This window comes from Emiliania huxleyi (assembly GCF_000372725.1).
Source record: "Emiliania huxleyi CCMP1516 unplaced genomic scaffold EMIHUscaffold_607, whole genome shotgun sequence".
In the NCBI taxonomy this organism is placed as follows: Eukaryota; Haptophyta; order Isochrysidales; family Noelaerhabdaceae; genus Emiliania; species Emiliania huxleyi.
Window position 1 is genome coordinate 5361 of NW_005197449.1, and position 21687 is coordinate 27047.

The following is a 21687-nucleotide window of genomic DNA, read 5'->3' on the forward strand; positions in this document are numbered from 1 at the left end:
CCACACGCTGCTCAACCCCAGGGGCGGGGCTCGCCACGCCGCGCCGCGCGCCACGAGCGATCGTGGATCCGCCGTCGGCGTCAGGTGGCATCGCCGTCCCGGCGTCCCAGAGCAGCGTCTATTCAGGGCGACGCCGCTCACGTCATTTAGAGCGGTGTCAGCTTAAAGCAATCGCTGCTCTGACCAGCTAGAGCGGTGTTCACTCAGCAAAGTCCCGCTCTGAAGAGGAGGGGCGGAGGAGAGCGCGACTGAGGGAGGCGAAAGCAGCCTCTCCGCGGAAATTGACCGCTCCCGCTATGTTGAGCGGTGTTGCACTGACTTGACTCCGCTCGAAACGTGCTCGGTCGGTGTTTTTCTGAGCAAGAGTCCGCTCTGAAGGTTGCAGAGCGGAGTCTTGTTAGGCAAACGCTGCTCTGTGTTGTGCAGAGTGGGGTTTGAGCTTGACGAACGCTGCTCTAGTACCTGCGAGCGGGGTTACTGAGATATAACGCCTCTCTGAGAGCCGAGAGCGGCGTCGCGCGTTTTACTTTTGGCCCTCAGCCCCCATTGGGTAGGACTCGCCGGGCTCCTCCCCTCGCCAGAGCGCAGGGCCAGTGCGCGCGCCGCGTCGTCACGCCCGTCGGAGAGGGCTCATACCTGCAGCTCGAAGGAGTCCTCTCCGACGATGGGGCCTGCAGCGCCCGCTGACGGCGGCGCTGCTGCCGACCGTGCTGAGCCCGGTCCCTCGCGCGGCCGCGAGCGGCTGCCGGAGGCTGGCTATCTCATCTTTGGCGACTCGTTCAGCCGCATCTTTAGCCTCGTCCGCCACGCCGAGATTGGCATCAAGCCGTACAAGGGCGGCAGTGCCAAGGGGCTCACCAAGCCCGGCAACACAAACCGCGAGGACATCGCCAAGACGCTTGCGCAGCGGCCGGGCACTCACACGGCCGTCTTCGTCTTTGGGAGCGTCGATGTGCACATGTCGTACTACTATTGCAAGTACGGCCGCGAGCCGCCCGAGGAGATTGACCTCGAGGCAATCGCACGCGCCTACGTCGCCTTTGTCGCCGGTCTGCCCGGGCCGGCACAGAGGCTCGTCGTCGGCGCATACCCGTCCAGCCTGATCGAGGCGGAGAGCGTGCCGAAGAGCGTGGCCGCGTACGGCGTGCTGAGCGAGGCGCAGGCGGCGAGGGTGGACCTCGCCGACTGCTCGCTCGCGGCGCGGCAGGGCCGCACGCGCGCCTTCAACGCAGCCCTGCGCGCCGCCTGCGCGGAGCACGCTGCGGTCGACTTTGTCGACATTTGCGACGAGCTGCTCGACCCGGCGACGCTGCAGCTGCGGCCGGCCTACCTCGACATCTCGACTTGCAACATCCACGTCGTCTGGGAGACGACCATTCTGCTCTGGCTGCAGCGGCGCCGAGCGCGCGAGAGGACCGCCCTGGCCTCGGAGCCTTGTCGGAGCCTTGGCGCGGGCCCTTCCTGTAGGCTGCCGTGGCTGCGCGAGAGGACCGACTCGCGCTTCGAGAGCCGGATGAGGCGGAGCCTGAGCCGGTATCTGAGGGACAAGGAGCTCGAGATGGCGGCCAAGGGCATCGCGATCACCAGAGTCCACGAGAGCGAGGGAGGAGGCGGCGGCGGGTCCGGCGAGGGCAGCGGCGGCGGCGGCGAGGGCAGCGGCGGCGGCGAGGGCAGCGGCGGCGGCGAGGGCAGCGGCGGCGGCGAGGGCAGCGGCGGCGGCGAGGGCAGCGGCGCCGCCGCCGGCAAGGAGGGCGGTAGCAAGGAGAGCGGTGGCAAGGCTGGTGGTGGTAGCGATGAGGGTGGCGGCGAGGGCGAGGCGCGGGCGAGGGGACTATTGGCCCGCGGGCGAGGAGGTGGCGGGGAGGGGGGCGGCGGCGAGAACGGCGGCGAGGACGAGTGGGAGGTCGTCTCGAGGGCCGGCCGGAGAAAGGGGAGGAGCGGAGCGCCGCCGGGGCCAGCTCCTCACTCGGGCGGCTCTGCGACGATGGGCGCACAGAGGGGCGCCAGTGGGACATCATCTGGGTGGGGAAGCGGGGCGCATCGGGAATGGAGGAGACGAGACGGGCGATAGAGAGTCAGAGACTCATAGAGAGACACCCACCCACGTCATAAAGTTGTGTTATTTCTCGAGTACAACAGGAGCGACTCGGGCGGCGCGTTCGAGTCTCCCTGTGGACCGTGCATACTGCATTGATGAGACGAGTCTTTGAGCACAAGAGTCTGAGACGTGAGACGGGCGAAACGGCGCACGCGACAGCGGCGTCACCGTGACGGCGTCAGCGCGGAGGTCGCGCTGGCCGCCGCTACGTCGACGCCAAGCTCGTGTGAGTCGGCACGTTCGAGCAGCAAATCGACGTCCCAGAACCATCGCCAGGCCAGCTGCTCGACGACGAGGAGCAGCGCCTGAGCCGAAGAGCCAGAGTGGAGCAGATGGGTGCGGAGAGGGCCGCTGTGGCGAGGCGCGCTGCTCCGCGGTGCGAACGGGCGTGGGGTTTGGTGCGCACCTCGGTCGGCAGCACCGCCGGCGACGCCCCTTCGCGCGCAGCACAGAGCAGCAGCGTGCGCACGGCCGCGCGGAAGCGAGGAGGGTAGGCGGCGTGTGAGGATGGCGTCCACGGCGCTGCGGCGAGCCTAGAGAGCCAGCAGCAGAGCGGCTCGAGCTTCTCTCCCCGTCCGGGCGGACGGACGGGGGCTGCTGCGACGCCCAGACGCGCAGAGAGCGAGCTGCTGAGCCGCCTGCTCAAAGGCGCGCAGGCTGGCCAGCCGGATCCCGACGCGAACCTGGAGGGGGCCTGGGGTGATCTCGGGTCATCTCGGGTCATCTCCGTGGTAAGGGCGGGGCGGTGGTGGTGGTGACGGGGTGGTGGGCCGGGGTGTTGACGGGTCGGGGTTGGGTCCGCCTCGCCGCACAGCACGTAGTTTGCGTCGCGATGGCTGGCGTACTCGTCGTAGCAGCCGCGCACGTCCTTGCCTCCGCCGCCGCGGAGCGCGAAGAGCGCTCTCCGGCTCAGGGCCAGCGCGTCGGCAAGGCTGCCTCCGCCGGCGCCTCGGGGCAGGTGGCCTTCCGAGGCGAGCGTGGCGAGCAGCGATGGGCCAGCTGGCGTGCAGGCCGAGGCGAGCATCACCTGGCGCACCCTCTCCTGTCGGCGCGCCTCCGCCGCGGCGGCGGGCCCGCTCAGCGGCGGCGCCTCGCCTCGCGGCCGCCGCCGCTGCAGCAGCAGCCGGACCATCGCCACGCGCACGCGGCAGGAGAGACGCGGGTGGTGGAGGGCTACCTGGAGGCAGCTCAGCTTGCCGTGCCGCGCGAGGACGGTCGACGCGAGCAGCAAGAGCACTGCTCTCCGGTGGCCGCCGAGCGCTGCGGCTGTGAGGGCCCTCTCCCTGCTGATGCTGGGCTGAGCCGCGATGGCGCGGTTTAGCGCTTCGACATCGCCCGTGGAGGCGGCGTCGACGAGGCGAGCCGCGACGCACGCAGGCGACGAGCAGGAGTGGTTAGGGTTAGGGTTAGGGGTTAGCACGTCGGCGAAGCTAGCCGACGTGCCGCCACGAACGCGAATCAGCGTCTGCCGAGTCGCTGCCGCGTCCACCTCCAGTCCCTCGACCGCCGCAGACATCGCGGCGAGTGACATTGGCGCAGTGGTGACATGCTTGTGGAACGGAACGGTGTCGCGCTAGTTTGCGGCGCGCCCGAAAAAGAATTTTACCTGGCGAGGTTGCCGACTGCACTCCAAGTGCTCCAAGTGCAACACTGGGCACGGGACTGGCGCGCACTGGCACTAGCACAGGTACACCACTGGAGCCGCCTAAGCGACTCCCGCGAGGACGGCGAGGCACTTAGCTCCGTGCACTCGACCGCCCTCGCCGCTGGCAAGCTCATTCACAATCTGCTCTGCGATGGCCGTGTGAAGAACGACTGAGATGCGCTGCTTCTGCAGCCCCAGCCAGCTCTTGGTGGTCCAAGTCACCTCATCGAGGTACTGGGCCCGCGTCAGCTTGTTCTGCAGCACGTTCGCCGCCCCGCAGAGGATCTCGCCGACCCCCTTCCCAAACCCACCGAACGACTCGAACAGCAGCAGCCGCACGTCGACGTCCTTGTCCTCCCTGGCGTAGCGATACTCGCCGCCATAGGACGGTATGCGGCGATCGCCGCCCACTACCCTGCCCCCCCTAGTATGCCATCGACCAGTCCCCTGCCCCCTCTCGCCCTTGCTCTTCCTCTCTCCCTCCATTCCCTCGCCCCCATACCCCTCACACTCCCCTCCATCCCCCTCCCCCTCCCCCTCGCCTCCCTCTCCCTTAGCGCGGTAGGGCCCATGCCCCTCGACCATGTTCCGCACGCCTCCGCGTCGCGTGCCTTTGGCGGGAAGGCCGCCTGCAGCCGCAGCCCCGCCTCGCCGCCTCTTACACGAGCATGCCTCATCTCGGCATACTCAGACGTTCATAGCGGCCGCCCGCTCGAGCGCGCCCCGCGCCTCGCTAGGGCTCACCGGGCTGCTCTAGCGCGCCCCTCAGCCGCGCAGGCGCCCTCTCGGGTGCCCCTGGGGTGCTGCATCGCTATCGACGTGCCGCCGTGTGGCGCGCGATGCAGACCAGAGGCAGCGCGACGCTCGACTCGGCCCCGTCGCGAGACCTCTCGGCGCGCTTTACACACGGGCCACCTTTGCGAGGTGCGCCGCGGCCGTGGTGGTTATCTACTCCGCCTACACGCGCAGATCGACCAACGCTCGAGTCGACAGTCGCTCGGCCTAACCTGCTTTGCTCTCTTGCAGCAGCAGGATCGCTTGTCTCTCGCTGCGCGCCTCCGCTGCCTTCGCGCAAGCAATCGTGTCAAGGTGAGCAATCGAGAATAGCTAGCATATCCCGCCCGTAGCGACACACTTCGGTGCCGCTCAGCGAGCACTCGGTCGCCACAACGAACACTGACTGACCCACATGCGACATGGACATCGGTCCTGTGGTGGGCGAACTCTCCGGAGGAGTTGTGCCCGGCACATGTGGGAGCGGCCCGTGGCGAGTGCCCCACGGGCCTTGCTATACGAGTCTCGAGTGCCGCCCCGTCCCCTACCGGCCTAGCCGGGAGGGTGCGCGAGACCCCTGGACCTCGCGCACTTCTCATCATCCATAGAGCATCAACGAGTTTTGCGACGAGACCCCTGGACGCAAAACGCTCTCGGCGAGAGCCACAAGAAGGCGTCCACACAGCAAGCCGCTCGTCGGACAGGCGTGCTCGCTCGATGCCGGCGAGCGCATTGCGCACGCTTTGGACGGTGGCGAAGCCAAAAACACCGATGGTGGCCGTCCGCTGGCGTGAGCGGCGGCGGTCGAGACCTCACCCTTCGCGCCGACGACCCAACCTTACGCGGAACAACCCAACCCAGGCCCAACAACCCAACCCAACCCAAAAAGCACGATTCTCCTGTTGGGCCCTCACCCTGTCTGCACGTCTCGCGCGCGCGTGAACAGGGCTCCAGGCCCCAAATGACGCGTGAGTGTTAGATTTGTTTGGTATTGCTAAAAATCTCTCTCTCTGAATGTGGGAAGAATGTGCACGGCAAGAAAAAACGGCATTTTTTCGGTAAAATTACACTGTGAAAAAGAGAGAAAGAGAGAGAAAAAACGCGCGCGCAGCGCGCGCGTACGCGGCGCGCAGCGCCGCCGCAGGCGGCGGACAGCAGGTGCGCAAAATTAAACGCCATTTTCGGTTCCGCGGTTTTGCCACTAACATCAAATGTCGGGATGATTGATTGATTCGACTACATGCCCGACATGCGCAGGCCAGCGCCGCGCTGTGATACGCATAGAGACTGGACCCGACCTCTCTGAACTAAGCCAGATTACTGCGAACGAACGCGTAGCGCGCGGCGGAGAAGTCAACGGGGCAGCCGGCGGCGGCCGGCCGCGCCCGAGGCGCGAGGGCGTAGACGGGTCACAAATTGCCCGGGACGGCTGGTCACTTGGTCTCTGACGTAGGCCACGCACATGCACATTAAGCGGTGACATGACCTGATTGTTAAGAGCCGGTCCGCGAAATTAAATGCCATTCTCCAGGTATCCATTTTAGCACTATCTTCGAAATCCCGGCCGGTACTGTTTTAAGAATGAGTGAAAGAGGTTGTTGGTATTGTCTCTGAAAGAAACGGGCTCGGCTGCGCCTGGGTTCGGAGCTTCAACGCCGGCCATTGCGCCGAATAAAACGGCGGCAAGTGCCGGGAGGTGCACAGGGGCTTCGGCGAGAGCGTCGATGCCTTGAGTTGCCCGCTATGGCCGGGGGCTGCACCGCCGTGTGCATCAAGAAGAACTTGCAGATGTGCAAACTGTGTGTATGCCGAATTGTGACGGCGGCGAGGGCGACACGGACGGAGCAGGCGACAAAGGCGAATCCGACGGCGGAGGCGGCGACGGCGACACGGACGGAGGCGGCGAAAGCGAGACCGATGGCGGCGACGGCGACGGCAAGCGAGCTTGCTGCGGGGAGGGCGAGACGGAGGAAGGCAGCGGCGACGGCGACACGGACGGAGGCGGCGACGGCGACACGGACGGAGGCGGCGACGGCGACACGGACGGAGGCGGCGAAAGCGAGACCGATGGCGGCGACGGCGACGGCAAGCGAGCTTGCTGCGGGGAGGGCGAGACGGAGGAAGGCAGCGGCGACGGCGACACGGACGGAGGCGGCGAAGGCGACACGACCGACGGCGGCGGGGAGAGCGATTCCAACGGCGGCGGCGGCGACGGCGACAAGGACAGAGGCGGCGAAAGCGAGACCGACGGCGGCGACGGCGACGGCGACATGGAGAGGCGGCAAAGGTGAGATCGGCGGCGGGGATGGCGAAACGGAGGAAGGCAGCGGCGACGGCGACACGGACGGAGGCGGCGAAGGCGACACGGACAGATCCGAGGCGGCGACGGCGACACGGACGGCGGAGCGGCGACAGCGACACGGAAGAAGGCGACGGCGAGACCGACGGCACGGCGGGGAGGGTGAGGGCGGCAGCGGGGAGGAGTGCGGCGGCAACGGCAGCGGCGAGGGCGGCGGCGACGGCGGAGGAGAGAGCGGCGGAGAGGGCGGTGGAGAAGGCCGCGGGGAGGGTGGCGGAGAGGGCGGTGGAGGCGAGGGCGGCGGCGACGGCGGAGGAGAGCGCGGAGGCGACAGTGGCGGAGAGGGCGGCGAGGAGGGTGGCGAAATCGCAATAATTCACCTGCGGGAACCGGGAGGGAGGTGGCGGGACCGAATCGTACCGCGGGCCGCCGGGCAGCGTCCATACCCGCTCGGGGGAGGCAGGGCTCAGAATCGGTTTCAGGCCACAAGGCCGGTGAGTTGGGCGTGACCGTCATCTAGAACGCGCCCGCTCGCTCGCGAAGTCGGTCTGCGGAAGGTAACGACGATTCGGCTAGCTGGGCGTCTGCGGAGGCAAAGGGCGGGCTGGCGATCCGCAACGAGGCCTGTTTGTCGCGGTCGGACAGGCACCCGTCGCATCTGTGGACAGGTGTGACGACGGCAGTGACGAGTTTGCGGCGCAGCCGCGCACGGGGTCCCGCCGTCAGCGGCCACACAGGCAAGAGCGGCACATCATGAGTCGGGGGGGTGTCGGGGCACGACGAGGGTTGCTTCGGCTGGCGCTCGGAGGCCACCAGGCGGCCCCATTTGCGTCCGGCAGGGTGCCTGCCGGACCTGCCGGACGCTCTAACGTGCAGAGCACCGAATAGACGCCTTGCCCGAAAAACGCGACGCAACGGAAGACACTTCTTCGCGCTGGCCTTTGCGACCACCGCCGAGCCGCGTGAACCCGGGCCACATCTTCACGACCAGAGAGTCTTCGCGCTGGATTACTCGCCCTCGGTTCGAACTCTCCCCATCCGGCCCGTCCACGGTCGCAGCCGACTTCCGGCACGAAGAGGCTCCAATGCCGACGGCCTATGCCCCGCTCGGCCGCGAGCGCGGATCGCGCTCGTCGGCATCCGTCCCATCGTCGATCGCGGGCCTGCTGATCGCCGCCGGCCTGCTCCTGCTCCTCAACAGTGCGGCGTTTCCATCAACCGCCGCGGCCGCCGCTGCCGACGACGATTTTGACCAGCGGCTGCAGGCGCTGGAACGAGTGCTGCACATCGACTCGGTGGCCGGCGGCGAGGGTGATGTGGCGGACGCAACCTGCCACGCCCGCGCCAACACCGGCTACGCGGGCGACGGAGCGCTCGTCTGGGGTCTCGGCAAGCCAGGCTTCCACCTGGCTGGCGCGTCCGAGTGCTGCACCGCCTGCCAGGCGCACGCGCGCATCTGCGGCGGCGCCGGCTCCGAGGGGAAGGAGTGGTGGCCCGCCGAAGCCAACGGCACCGCGAGCGCGCGCAAGCACGGCCGCCGGCCGGCGATGCTCTGCGGAGGCGGGCAGAGGCGTGCGTGCCAGATCTGGACCTTTTGCCCCTCGCCGCGCTGCTTCGCCTTTGACATCCACGTGCACGAGTTTGGCGAGTGCTGGCTCAAGTTCCAGGCGGAGCGCCTGCCCGAGGCGCCCAAGGACCCGCACTTTGGCCACAGCACCTACCCCGAGCGGATGCGACAAGCGCCGCGCCGGGACTGGCCGTGGGCGGTGAGCATGGACGTGTGGCCAGACGCGATGCCGCGGGAGGTGCCGTGGGTGTCGGGCGTGCTCGCGCCGGCGGGCGCGACCATCGGCTGGGGGCGGCCCGACGACGCGTGGCGGGAGCGATGGTGCCAAAAGCACGGGCCGTGCGATGAGTGAGGCGCGGCGAGGGTGTAGAGTGTGGACGAGGGCCAGTGGGTCCCTGTGTGATGCGTGGGCTTCCATACAGTACGTGAAGGATGGATTGAAAAACATTCGAACAAAGAAGAGGCGACGGGAGGAACCGGCAGAGGATGCAGTGACGTGAGACACACACACACACACACACACACACACACACACACACACACACACACACACACACACACACACACACACACACACACACACACACACACACACACACACACACACACACACACACACACACACACACACACACACACACACACACACACACACACACACACACACACATACACACACACACACACACCGGTCACCGCTCACCCACGCGCACCGGGCCTTGCACTTTGAATGCCGTGGGGCTCCTGTCGTTAGACGTGGAGACGCGAGGGTTGCCCCCCCTTGCCCCACCACCTCGTGTGTACTTGTTACGTGAAAACCCGCTGGGACCCGGACGCCAGCACACACGGCTAGATTTCATGGCGGGCCGCCTAGGCCCTGGGGTCGGAGGCAGAGTCGGTGGGGGTGCCGCGCGCGGCGCGGGCTTCGCTGTCGGGGGCGTTTAGGGCGGGGTCGGGGAAGGAGGGTGGGGTCGGTCGCATTGGCGGCCGCGCGGCAGTGGCTGCGGGGGGGGCGGGAGGAGGTGGTGGCGCCGACCGCAATGGCGGCCGAGGACCCGACGTCGAGCGCCGGGCGAGATCGCGAGGGTCGAGGGTGAGCTCGAAGCCGAGGGCGGCGGCCGAGTTCTGGATGGTGAGGGCGTCGGCGGTGACGATGGCGGCGGAGATGGCGGCGGAGTGGAAGGTGTAGTGTGAGCGGGTGGACGCGCGAGAGGTGCCATACGGCGTGTGGTCAATGGACCCACTAGCGCGTGCGGTCCTCGCAAGCTGGCGGAGGACGCGATCGAGGTCGGCGGAGAATGCTCCGGTCGACTCGGTCACGAGGAGGATGACCGTGTGGCCCTTGGCGAGGGCGTCGGCATAATCCTCGTGTGTGTGGAGAAGTTTACCTTACCTTACTTACCTTCCATACGTGGTTGGAGCCCCGAACCCGTGTGCCTGCCGCGAGACCTCCTCCTCCAACGCCCCGCCGTGCCAGCACCCGTTTCCATCGATCCCATGGGAGAGCTGTCTCAGGCGGCGTCGCTCCGCGGCCACCGTGGCGGTGTGAACTGCCTCGCGGGCGAGGGTGACATGCTGGTCTCGGGCGGCGAGGACGGGACCGTCCGTCTCTGGGACCTCGGCGCGCAAAGGACGGCGCGGGCGATGGTTGCTCCCGGCGCTCAGGCCGTGAACGCTCTCGCCGTGGGCCGTGGAGGGTGCGAGCACTTTGTCTTTGGCGCCGCTGGACGTGACGTCTTTGCTTACGACCTGCGCGCTCCGGGCGTGCTGATGCGCGAGCCTGCCGTGCCGTCGCTCGGCGGGAGCAGCGACGAGGTGGGAGCGCTGGCAATCGACGCGGCTGGCGAGCATGTCGCGATCGGCGACGACTCGGGCGAGGTGCGCGTCGTCAACCTCGATGGCGATAGCCAGCCGCCGGAGCTGGACGCCGCTCACGGCTCCATCTGTGCCTGCCTCGCCTTTCGCCCAGCCGGTGGCGGCGGCGGCGGGCTCGAGCTGCTTTCGGGTGGGACGGATGCGTTTGCTGTGCGGTGGGACTGCCTCACCGGCGCGACGCTGTGCTCGTGGTGCCTCGCGGCCGCGGCGCCGCCGGCGCAGTCGGACGGAGCGGCGCCACAGTGCCTCTTCAACCCGTGCCGAGCTCGCAGGAGCCTTCCCTGAGCCCTCTCTGAACCTTGCCACAGGCGCCGCGCGTGATCAACCCGCGGCACGTTCACTCGCTCGCCTTTGAGCCCGGCGGCACCGCCTTTGCCGCCGCCCTCGGCGACGGGTCGATCGAGCTGCGAGACGCGAACCACGGCGCTCTCCTCGCGGCGGCTCCGTCCGCGCACGGCGCCGCCGCGTCGCAGGTGGTCTTTGCGCCGCAGCTCGGCGGTGCAGGGTGGGGGACGGCGGTGCCGCTCCTCTCTGCGGGCGACGACTCTCGGCTGCGCCTATGGGCGTGCGAGCCGCCGCCGGCCGAGGGGGCGTCGGAGGGGGCCAGCTTGCGCGCGGTGGGGTCGGCGAGCCTCGCGCAGAAGCCGAACTGGGTGTTGCCCCACCCGTCGGGCGTCGTGTGTGTCGCCGGCACTTCCGACGCGGTGGGTGTGTGGCGCGTCTCTGGCGGCATACGCATACGCACCTGACGGCCGTTTTTGCTTTTGGGAGTCAGTCTTATGACTGCACGCTTGGCCAGAGCTGTCACTTACACATTCTAGGAGATGGTCTAGCCACATGGCCAGCTATCTCATTACACATTCTAGCCTCTCTGCTCTGTCTCTCAGTCTCACACCCACAGGGGCGGGGGCCGGCGCGCGGCGGCCGGGGAGCTATGCTTGTTTGGTATGTTGTATTGTGAAGCGCACCAGCGGGCCGGATGATCGGGATCGGGCTGCGGGCAGGCTTGCTTGGGTGGTCCAACGGTTTTCTTCTCTCAAAAAGTGGTTTGTCCAGATAGCAGATTGTGGCAGCGCCCGCCGCCGTTCTTACTTACACAACGCGAACGTCGAGGAGCGGCGCAAAACTGTTCGCCGAGCGCGTCGTAGGAGCAGGGGTGGCGCACCATGGTAGAGGCGAGTCCGCCGCCACCGCAGCCGCCGTTCATGCCCGGCGCTTGCCAGGTGTGGGCCGGACGCTGCATCCGGCCCGGCGGAGTGCTTGGGACGCAGTTCTACGCGTTTCTCGCCCTCTTTGTACTCGGTGCGGTCCTCATCGTACGCAGCGTCGCCAGCAGTCTTTCCTTCAAATCAATCAACGATGTCGAGAGCGAGGCGCTAACAGCTTCCAACTGCTCCCACAAGCTGCCGGGTGCCGTCATTGGCCTGCCGGCTGCCGGAGCTGCCTCCCGAAAGTCGGGAAGTCAGAGATTACCTCCACACGGGACTCTCTCGCCGGCGTCCTCCTTAAAGCGAGCGCGCAGGGATAGGCGCAAAAGACGCTCACATGACACTGCAGGTGAGCCGTTGGAGCCGAGCACCAGTGTTGTATGACTTGTTTTATTTTCTCACGAGAGCAGTTGTGTGCGAGTCGTCCGCGAGATCACACTGCAGTATCACCCGAACGCCATGGTGCCCCGCGCCAGCGCCACGTCGGCCATCCAGCACTCGCGCACCTCGCTGCAACGTGCCGACAATGCGCCGCCGCCGCTCGCGTTGGCTGCCGCCGCCGCCGCGGCAAGCACCGGTCCGGCGTCGATGCGCGGACCGCACGCGCAGTTCCCGCGGCCGCGGAGTAGGTCGACGAGGGCGCGATGCACCTGCTGCACGCGCATCACCGCGGCCACCGAGCCGTCGAGCACGTGGTCGAAACGGTTCCTCCGCAGGCAGCGGTGGTGCCGCTTCTCTCGCCTCGTCCTCGGGCACGGGTTGCCGATGCCCTGCCAGTGCACGCCGCAATTGGCGCGCACCTTGAAGACGGCTAGGCGTGAGACTCGCCGCTCGATGCCCAGCAGCTCGAATGCCGACTTGAGCAGCCGCTCGTAGTCGCGGCTGGTGTCGAGCTGGCCGGCGGCGGCGGCGTCCAAACGGCCCATCACGGCCGCGACGGCGCGCGGAGGGCCGAGATAGAAGCCGTTTGTGAAGCCAAACGCGTCGTTGGCGTCGCTGAGGTAGACGAACCGGCCGCCCTGGCCCCCGCCCATCGCCGCACCGACGTCGCGCATGTCGATGGGGGTGGCGACAAAGTAGTCCGCCTGCAGCGCGACGGCCACGTCGAAGCGTCCGGCGTTCGCCTCGAGGAAGCGGGCGACGCGCGACTCGGACAAGAGCTGCCGCACCACGTTGATCGAGCAGTTGTTGCCGAGCGGCACGTGCGTCCGCCTCGCGTAGGGCGAGTCGCAAAAGAATAGGTCGGGCTTGAGCAGCGAAGCGGGCGCCGCCGCGTCGGCCTCCGCCTGTATCAGCGAGTCATACTCGCCGATCGGCGTGCCGCGCGCCAAAGAGAGGACGGGGGCGCAAGATCTCACGCCGTCCACGAGAGCGCCCGCTGGCTGCAGCTCGAAGCCATAGATGGACACAGCGAACCCACCCGCGCGCAAGGGCGCGACGATGTTGGCCGCCACGGACGGCCAGGCCACTGGCGCGCTCCGCTCAAAAGTGCCGCCCAGCGCAAGCAGCGCGCGCTTGCTCGCCGGCGGCGGGGGCGGCGGCGGCTGCGACTCCAGAGCCTCAGTGCCTACAGGCACCGCGTGCGCTGGTCAAGAGGGCGGCTCCCCGCCGCACCGCCGCACTGGAGCCACGTCGTCGCAGGCGCGGAGAAGAGAGTGCGTCGCTACGGCGAGTCGCGGCCGCATGTCGGCCACATGTGCATGTTGGCTACATGTCGGCTACATCTCGCGCACAAGTGTGGAAGAAGTAGTGCGTCGCCATGGTCGCAGGACACGGCCACGGGTCCTTTGCTCCATTCTGACAACAAGCCCGACCTGCGCCACAAAAGTGCGGGCAAGCGCCTGCACCGCCGCAACCTCCCCAGCAGTCGAGCTTCGCTCGCGCCGCCTTCCACCCCACGAGCGGCTTCGCGGATGGCTTCGGGCAGCCCTCCTCGTCCGTGCCGTCCTGCGGCGCCGGCGAGGCGGTCGGCGGTCAGCGGGGGAGCGGTGCGCGGCCCGGCGCGTTTGGGGACGGGCCGCACCCGGCACTGCCGAACGCCATCGCACCGCTCCGTCATCGAGACGCACTGGCCGCTCGCGCACCGAAACTCGTGCAGCGACGACACGCGGCACGAGGCTCCAGGCCTTGCTCTCTCCTCGGCGCCTACAGGAAGGCTCCGAGACGGTTCAGAGAATGCTCCACGCGCCGTCCCGATCACCCGACGGCGCCTCGCAGCAGCAAATCCAGCGGGTCGACCCCGACCATGTTTGGCAAGCGGCACGGTCGCATGGGCGTGGAGACCCAATGGCTCTTGAGGCTGAGGCCGACCTCGATCGCCGCCGCTTCCGCCGCCGCGCACGCCTGCCGGCTGCTGAGGTTGCGGAAGGCGGGCAGGCAGGCGAGGCAAGCCGCGCCACCTACCGCGCAGAGGTAGAGGCGCCCCTCTCGCCTCTGCACAACCTCCCCGGCGCGCATCTGAAGGCCCGAGGGACGGCGGTTGTGGTCTGCGGCGGGTGTGGTGGTGGGGCGGTGGCTCCTTCCCCACGCCCACGCACCGTCGCCGTAAGCCAGCCGGGCGGCGGCGGACTGGCAGCAGTCGCGGTGCGGCGGAGCGTGGTCGTGGCAAGAGGCGCACGCGGAGGCGTCGCGGCGGAAGGTGGCGGGCAGCCGCTCGACCGGCCGGGGGATCTGCGGCCGGGAGGGGCGGCCAAACAACTCGCCCGTCCCAAGCGCGGTGACCGGTGTCGGGCCGTGCGCGTCCGCTGATGGAGACCGGGAAGGGCGGCAGGAAGACGACGTTCGACCTCGCCGCCCTGAAGTCTCCTTTGACGAGGGACGGCCTCGAGGCCAAGCGGAATCGTTGCGCGGGCGTCACTTGGCGCATCTGCAAGCCCGAGTACCAAAACAACCGCAACTGGCTGCGTGAGTCAGCCCAGATGATCTCTGCGGTGATCGGCGTGGTTGGAGTCTTCATGCTCGTAGCGTTGCTGGGCACGATGGACATACAAGACGACCGCCGTGCCCTCGCTCTCGATTTGGCCATCGCCTCTCTCTACATTCTATGCTCCATCGTCGCCTACCTGGTCGTATCTGGGCATGCGGTGGGAGAGAGCACCGCCGACGCCCAGTCGACGCGCAGCTCCTTCTTTTTTGACCTGCACGAGGAGGAGGACGGCGACAAGTCTCCCTCGTGGCGCAAGCTGCGCAACACCGTCGGGTGGATCGCCAAGGTGAAGGCCGGCACCGACGCGACAGCGTCCAGGGAGGTGGAGGCGACGGCACCCAGAGAAGCTCCCGTGGCGGCACCGAGCAAAGCTGCGGTGGCAGCACCCGAGGGATCGCAACCCCTGCCGCAGCAGCGCCGGCTCGTCCTCAGGTTTGCCCTGGCGCGAGTAGCAATGGCTCTACTGGTTGGCACGGCGGCGTTTGCGCTCGTGTCAACGGCAATCAACATCTCCGCCCTCCCACGCTGCTACGACCGCCCCCTCGAGATGACCGGGGCCGAGACCGACGCGGAGATTGAGAGACTGGCAAAGGCGAGCGCGCTCTTCTCCAAATGCACGAAAGAGTGCATGGTGCGGCAGATGCAGCTGGGCAAGGGCGACGCGATCACGTGGGGCTTGGGCAAGATGACCCTTCTCTCAGGGCTGGCGCCGACGGTCGAGGCGTGCGAGTCCAGCTTCGTCGCCAACGGCATGGAGGTGCCGTGGGCATCAGACCTCGCCCCCTGGGCCACAGGGCTGCCAGTGGGGCTCGCACTGACCGAGCTGGGCTTGAAGTGCGGCGAGGATGCGCGGCTTAAGGGGTGCAACGTTCAGACGTTTGCGACGGCGGAGCTCCTCGTGACCGCGCTGGTGCTAGGCGTCCTCCAGATCAGCCTGGTGATGGTGCTGCGGCATTCAGCGAGGCATCCAGCCGAAGGCGTCTCGTAGGCCGAAGGCGTCTCGTAGCGCTGGCGCGTGAGGCGTGCTTGAAGTTCGGACTGTGTAATCTTTGTGTACACGCATGCGCGAAAAAAAACATGCCACGACGCACGCAGACCGGGGGCACCTGGAGAGCGAACCCCAGGGTGTCGCTGCGCGGCGCGCGCCTCTGCTCCGTCTTGTGCCTACCTGCCTCTACCATCAACCCGATGCGGCAAGGCATCACCTCAGTTGCTCGCAGGTCCTTCGCGGCGCATCTTCTCGCGTCGACAGTGCTCGTGCCCGCTCCGGCTCCAGCGCTGGTCCAACCGCGGCCGCTCGACGAGCGGATCGACAGCCGCACTTCGTTTGCGCAGATTCTGCGCGAGCAGGCGGTGCGTGCCGCCGGCCCGAGGCCCAGGTCGCTTCCGCGGCGGCGCATCGACATCGACTTCGCGGTGCTGCTCATGCGCACGTCGTACGCGACGGCGGACGAGCTTGACTTCATGCCGATGGACGAGTTCCAGAAGCGCCAGTTCCTGCTGCGCCAGGACGATTGGGAGGGCTACCGCCAGCCGCTGCCGCCCGTCAAGCAGGGCGACATCTCCGACCCAAACTACTTCGACTTCATGTCCTACTGCCAGTACGCCACGATCGCCGCGGGGATGCGCGACGGGAGGGTGGTGTTCGAGGAGCTCATCGACGCGAACGGCACCAGCGTCGTGGTGGCGCGAGACCCGGCCCTCCCGCGGGACAATGCGCGGCTGCCGGCGCTGCTGTCGCTGCGCGTCGGCGACAAGATCCTCGACGCGATCGCCGAGCGCTATCCCGGCCTCGCGCCCACCGTCGAGCTGCGGCCGAGCAGGGCGGCGCTCCTCGAGGGCGTCAAGGCGCTCGCGCAGGTGTTCGAGTACAACAACTACCTCCTCTCCGCGCGGCTCGAGCCCTCCGAGCGAGGCTTCCAGCTCTCCGCGATCGCGCCGGCCACAGTCTGGTCGCAGCAGGTGCTCTCGCTCAGGGGCGATCTGGTCAACGACTTTGAGGCGAAGGCAATCGCCGCCTACCTCCGCCGCTGCGCGGTGGACGCCTCCTACACCACCCGGTACGAGGGGTCCGAGGTTGTCCACATTTTCGTCTACGCATAGCTTGGGTAGCTAGGCCGTGTGCCGTGTACACAGTCGTTTGCGTGTACGGCTTTACAATTGTTGTATTTTGATTAAGGTTGCTCCCGGCCCAGTGGGGATTTTGGCCTACTCAGTGACCGTCTAAGGGGCCCTAAATGGCCTGCAATGCCATATCTTTTGTGCCTAATCTTGCCTAGCTTGTAGAGCACCTTAAAAAAGTACTATGTCTTGCAGAGTGTGAGGAAAAGTTTCTCGGGTCCGAGGGCAGCCTCAACTGGAGCTGGGAAATTTGGATTTTGGTCAAACGCCTGCTGGGGGCAGCTTCGCGGAAGTATTCCGGAAGCCAGATGATCCCAGTTTTTCGATGAGGTGCGGGGGTCCGTGGTGAGCAGATTCCCAGATTCTCCAGATTCCCCCTCGAAAACCGCCCCTTTTAATTCATTGCGGCCGCGGGGCCGCGGTCGGATTACTTTTCACTGCACGCCAGCTGCCGCCAGCACTGCAGCGACAGCTCTCTGCTGCCCAGGCGCCGCCGCGGCCACGAGTGTCACCGCCACGTCCCACGAGTGCCACCGCCGTCAGCGTCGCCATGGCCACTGCCGCCGCCAGGGGGGCGAGAGAGGGGCTCCATATGTGTGTATGAGGTGTGTGTCTGGAGGCTGTCGCGCTTCCGTTAGTGTACAGGAAACGCAGGTATTTCGAATAGCAAACGCGCTTATAGCTGCAGGGCATCTGGCTGCGAAACAGGGAGCGCAGCCATCCAAGGTGCACATTTCGAGGTTAGCCGCTACTGACAGACTCACCTCGGGAACACGCGGCCAAAGGCGGCATCCACCTCAAGAACCTCGACAGGGGCGGGCGCAACCCTGTGGCACGACCCAAACCGAACTGTGGCACAAACGCGACTGCCAAGCCTTGCCTGAGCCGGCCGAGCCGCCCGCAGCTGGAGCTTCGATGCAGAAGGACGCTGCGGGCGCAGAAAGAGCCTCCCTCGTCTCTGCGTCGGAGACCTCGAGCGAGCAGGCCGTCAGCAAGAGCACAAAGACGGCTCTCCTGCTCAAATGGGGCAGTCTCGCCGTGCTGATGGTGCAAAACAGCTCCGCGTTTGTGGTGACGCGGTATACGCGGCAGGGTAAGCCCAACGAGCTGTACCTGACCTCGGTGGTCGTGCTCATGGTCGAGCTGATCAAGATGGCCATCTGCCTCCTCCTGCTGCTTCGGGACGCTCGGGGCAGGCAGCCCGAGCGACGGCTTCCCTCCTTCGCTTCAGACCCACGCTCCCGCCCTTGACCTCTGCCGCGTCGTGCGCTGCCTTGCCAACCCACCCCCGTCCCTCGCCTCAGCGTGCGCGAGCTGTGCGCGGAGCTGCAGCACCACTTGTGGGTGGAGCGGTGCGCCGGGCGAACTGCTCGGCTTGCAGGAGGGGTGTGTGCTGAGGAGAGGGGGGCCTCGCTCGCAGGCGAACCACCTTGCTGCTCGGCGTGCCGGCTCTCTGCTACGCGATGCAGAACAACCTGGTTTTCGTGGCCATCAGCAACCTGTCGGCAGCCGCGGCTCAGGTGCTCTACCAGCTCAAGACCATCTCCACCGCCTTCTTCACCGTCTTGCTCCTGCGGCGGAGCTTCCGCGCCGCGCAGTGGGTCTCCTTTTTGCTACTGATGGCCGGAGTTGCGCTGGTGGCCGTTGGGAGAGCGTGCCCCTCCTCGTAGCCGCCCCCTGCTCAGCCGCCGTTTTGTCGGCCCGCAGGTGCAGTCGGAGGACGGAAAGTCGTCGAGCGCTCCCACCGGCGCCGCCCCTTGGCTCGGTGTCAGCGCCGCGCTCGCAGCTGCCTCCATCTCGGGCTTCGCCGGTGTCTTTCTCGAGAAGATGTTCACTTCGGGCCCCCGCCTCGCCGTGATTTTGTCCACACGCAGAGAGCGGCTGCAAAGCGGGCTCTTGTTTCACTGCAGGGGGCACTTCGCTCTGGATGCGCAACGTGCAGCTCGGCCTATTCGCGATCCCGCTGCAGTGTATCGCCATCGCCCAAGTCGACGGCGGCGTGGCGGAGCGGCGCCGAGGACGGATCGGCTCTCCTCTCTGACTTTCGGTCAATGTCAATCTGTAGGCCAGAGGGTGATGAGGCGCGGTCTCGTGCAAGGCTTCCATACCTCGACATGGGTCGTTGTTGCGGTGCAAGTCGTCGGCGCGCTGTGCACCGCCGTGGTGATCAAGTTTGCCGGAAACGTGTCGTTGTGCCGAGGTTGCGCGTCTCGAGTAATCCACTCTAGCTGCAACCGGTCATGGCGTCGATAGGTCCTCAAGACGTTTGCGACGGTGCTCGCTCTTCTGCTCACTTGTGGCTCGTCGATGGTCCTCTTTGACTTTCATCCGACCCAGCTCTTCTTTGAGGGGATTGGGTGAGCCATCCCCATTGCCCCGCGACCCACGAGGCTGAGGCTGAGGCTCAGATTGCGTGTGTTGCAGGCTCGTTTGCGTATCTGTCTGGCTATACGCGCGGCCGGGCGACGTCTCCGACGTCCTCGGCTTGTGCAGGCGGAAAGAGAGCTCACCCAGGTCGGCACCGTTGCGCCATATCCCCGACGACGTGTCGGAGGAGGAGCTTCCGCCCAAGGACGGTCAAATAGTCGTCTAAGATTGGCCTCGGTTGGTTGCACTCTCTGGCAGCGTGACTCTTTGACTCGGAGACAACATCGAGGAGGACTCTCGCGCCTGAGCACCGCTTGTGACGTTTGTGGCGCTTGCACTAGCTTGCTAGGGGCCGGCCAAGGGTCCTCCACGAGACGAGCTTGTGCGCCATAAAATGCTCTTATTCTGGATACGTGCGCCTCGGCATCCGCGCCTGGGCATGCGCCTAAATAAATAAATAAAAACGGACACCTCTCTACTGTGAGATGGGTAAAAAGGAACAGGTCCCCGCCCTTGCGATCTTTGTGCAGGGTTCTTTGTGGTAGCACTAGCCGTCTTCCACATGGTCCCTCGGGTCCCTGCTGCTCCTAATCTCTTCGTACATCCTCCTGCTGATCTCCGCAAAGTCCTGCTCCCTCCCTCGTCTCGCCCTGCGCGTCTGCTCCGCCTCACCGTCTTCTGCCCTGCGTCGTCTGGCGACGGGTCCTCCATAGTCGGTCGAGGTCGCCGCCCTCCTCGTGCCTCTTCCCAACGTTCCCTCGGCGGCCGATGCCGTCTGCTCCGGCTCCCCAGTCCCCGGGTCTGCCCTGCTCTCGTCTGCGCTAGTTTCTGCTTCGTCCTCACCGGCGTCTCTCCTCTTCCTTCTCCCCTTCTTGTATGCTTTGCACATCGCGTCGATTCCTTTTCGTGTGAGTCGAAGGAGCATCATCAGTCTCACCCACGCTTTGCTCGCTGCCCACCGTCTCCGCTCCCTCCCGCTTGAGCCCCCGTCGCGGCCCTCGTTCGTCCCACTGGCTGTTGGCCCGTCCCTGCGTTGCCTGCGTTATCCCTCCTCTGCGACTCCCTCAAGGCCGGCCGAGCCTCTTTCCACCCAGTGAAGAGCTTCCTCAGCCACTCGATGTGTTCCTCTCTCTCTTCATTATGCGCGCCGTAGCCTCATCATTGAGCTGGATCCACCTCTGCACCGCGCCCGTCGCCGCCTCGGCCACGACTTGCAAGTTCCTCGTGACCCCGGCGCCTGGCGGGGCTGGGTCGTGGGGTTTTCACAGAAAGGGGTTGATCTTGCAATGAGAAACAAGAAACTCACACGGCACACGTCAGTGAGGGTGTGAGACGGGGAGTTCACAGAGACCTTGTTACCCGCTTTTGAGCGTGAAAAGCCGCCCTGAATATGTTGTGAAGGAAACACACCTCTCAACGTGGGAGCTGCCTCCTCCGTCGATCCTCCGGTGGCCTGGGTGCCTGTTACCCTCCGCCTTTGCGCGCCCTCGGCGTCAGCTGAAGCAACCCGTTATTCACAAGTTCCTCGAAGTGAGCGTGAATGATGGCCTCGAAGCGCGAAACGGAGACCAGCGTTCGCTTCTGCATGAGCCAAACCATTTGCACAATTCTGCGCGGGGAGGGAAGGGAGATGGGGACGAGATGAGCGAGGCTGCGCAGGCAGAGAGGCTTTGCCGGTGGCGGTCCGCGCCGGTACTTGCTCGCGTGCACGGTCTGGTCCTGGAACGCCTGGGCCAGCGTGTCGGCAACAAAGATGGAGCAATACACCACGCCAAACGCGAGCAGGAGAGAGCGCGTGTCAAACTCATCAGTCAGACAGCTCGCGGATGCAGAGGAGGGCTCATCGGCGCACAGGACGTGCTGCCTGCGCGGGTGCGAGCGAGTGTGTCAGAGTACGTGCTGTCTCTTCTCCTGTGCGGTGGTTTCGTGGCGTACCTTCGGCTGCTGTGCTGAGCAAGTACGCACTGGGCCACGATGTTAGACATGCACCAGACCTGAGAGATGACAAACCACCGCAGCAGCGAGCCGGACCGCGAATACGCGCCGGCAGCGCCGACCACGCCCGAGGCAGCAGCTGCGGCAACAGTCACGAGCATGAACTGCGCATCGGTGCGCGCTGGCATTGTGCGGACCGAAGAGATGAAGGTCGTAGCACACGCCGTCTGCACCGCGCAGCAGGACAAGAGGAGGGCGCGCGACAGAAGGACGTAGCGGCCGCGTCGATGGATACCACGCCGACTTGTTAGCCGGTCAAAGTAGTCTGAAAGGTCTTCCGGCTCCAGCTCCTCCTCTGAGGTGTCCCACAGCCGTGGTGCGGAGCCGGCTATGGAACTCGCAGAGAGGCTGAGCGCTCGGCTGGTGGCACTGCTGCCACTGCGGCTGCTCGCGGGAGATGCGCTACCGATCAGCGACCGGCGGCCTGGGCTCAGCGGCGAGCCCGTGTTGTCGGCCAGCGGCGCGTACTGTGTTGCGGACGAACGCATGCTGTTGTTTTGTCGTTACGGATTATTTCTTCTTGCCGCCCGAAACCAACGAAATTCCAGGTTGGAAGATATGAGCCCGACCCAGGTCGTAGTGCGCTTGCGTTCGGCGGTTAGCGGTGCGCTAACCCCGAAGAACCAGTCGGTGTCGCTCCTCATCGCTGGTCCTGGTGTCACTCACAAAATTGAAATGTGGCACATCTCTCTCTCTAAAATTCTCTTCGCTGGTGTCCAGTCCGAGCCTGACTGTTCTTATCGCAAACTCCGTCAGCAGTTCACCTCTGTCCTCGCTCTCTCTCTCTCTCTCTCTCTCTCTCTCTCTCTCTC

At 66.3% G+C, this 21687-nt stretch overlaps 6 protein-coding genes across 6 annotated transcripts; 5 read left to right on the forward strand and 1 right to left on the reverse strand.

The window, feature by feature from the left end:
* Positions 1 to 664: 664 nt before the first annotated feature.
* Positions 665 to 2071, forward strand: EMIHUDRAFT_120282 (hypothetical protein; the record flags this gene model as incomplete). Its single annotated transcript, XM_005764067.1, has 1 exon — positions 665 to 2071. One exon carries the CDS (start codon positions 665 to 667, stop codon positions 2069 to 2071), a length of 1407 nt encoding a protein of 468 aa, XP_005764124.1.
* Positions 2072 to 3803: 1732 nt separating this feature from the next.
* Positions 3804 to 4420, reverse strand: EMIHUDRAFT_247799 (hypothetical protein; the record flags this gene model as incomplete). The annotated part of the gene is made up of 2 exons (XM_005764068.1): positions 3804 to 4167; positions 4326 to 4420. 2 exons carry the CDS (start codon positions 4418 to 4420, stop codon positions 3804 to 3806), a joined length of 459 nt encoding a protein of 152 aa, XP_005764125.1.
* A 1902-nt stretch (positions 4421 to 6322) lies between these two features.
* On the forward strand, positions 6323 to 8735 carry EMIHUDRAFT_120284 (hypothetical protein; the record flags this gene model as incomplete). The annotated part of the gene is made up of 3 exons (XM_005764069.1): positions 6323 to 6804; positions 7485 to 7582; positions 7876 to 8735. 3 exons carry the CDS (start codon positions 6323 to 6325, stop codon positions 8733 to 8735), a joined length of 1440 nt encoding a protein of 479 aa, XP_005764126.1.
* Positions 8736 to 9880: 1145 nt separating this feature from the next.
* EMIHUDRAFT_120285 (hypothetical protein) lies at positions 9881 to 11007 on the forward strand (the record flags this gene model as incomplete). Its single annotated transcript, XM_005764070.1, has 2 exons — positions 9881 to 10408; positions 10567 to 11007. 2 exons carry the CDS (start codon positions 9881 to 9883, stop codon positions 11005 to 11007), a joined length of 969 nt encoding a protein of 322 aa, XP_005764127.1.
* Positions 11008 to 14846: 3839 nt separating this feature from the next.
* Positions 14847 to 16495, forward strand: EMIHUDRAFT_120287 (hypothetical protein; the record flags this gene model as incomplete). The annotated part of the gene is made up of 2 exons (XM_005764071.1): positions 14847 to 15335; positions 15743 to 16495. 2 exons carry the CDS (start codon positions 14847 to 14849, stop codon positions 16493 to 16495), a joined length of 1242 nt encoding a protein of 413 aa, XP_005764128.1.
* Positions 16496 to 17298: 803 nt separating this feature from the next.
* EMIHUDRAFT_459747 (hypothetical protein) lies at positions 17299 to 19289 on the forward strand. Its single transcript, XM_005764072.1, has 8 exons — positions 17299 to 17709; positions 17818 to 17865; positions 17934 to 18150; positions 18221 to 18353; positions 18424 to 18507; positions 18579 to 18697; positions 18767 to 18870; positions 18938 to 19289. The coding sequence occupies exons 1-8, from the start codon at positions 17429 to 17431 to the stop codon at positions 19104 to 19106; spliced, it is 1155 nt and encodes a 384-aa protein (XP_005764129.1). The 5' UTR covers positions 17299 to 17428; the 3' UTR covers positions 19107 to 19289.
* Positions 19290 to 21687: the final 2398 nt, after the last annotated feature.

Bases quoted from the DNA above. Each gene is read 5' to 3' on its own strand.
- EMIHUDRAFT_459747 (XM_005764072.1), top strand. From the start codon at position 17,429: ATGCAGAAGGACGCTGCGGGCGCAGAAAGAGCCTCCCTCGTCTCTGCG. The intron at 17,710-17,817 runs GCAGCCCGAGCG...CCCTCGCCTCAG, and splicing joins CTTCGGGACGCTCGGGGCAG to CGTGCGCGAGCTGTGCGCGG. The intron at 18,698-18,766 runs GTGTCGTTGTGC...TGGCGTCGATAG, and splicing joins TGATCAAGTTTGCCGGAAAC to GTCCTCAAGACGTTTGCGAC.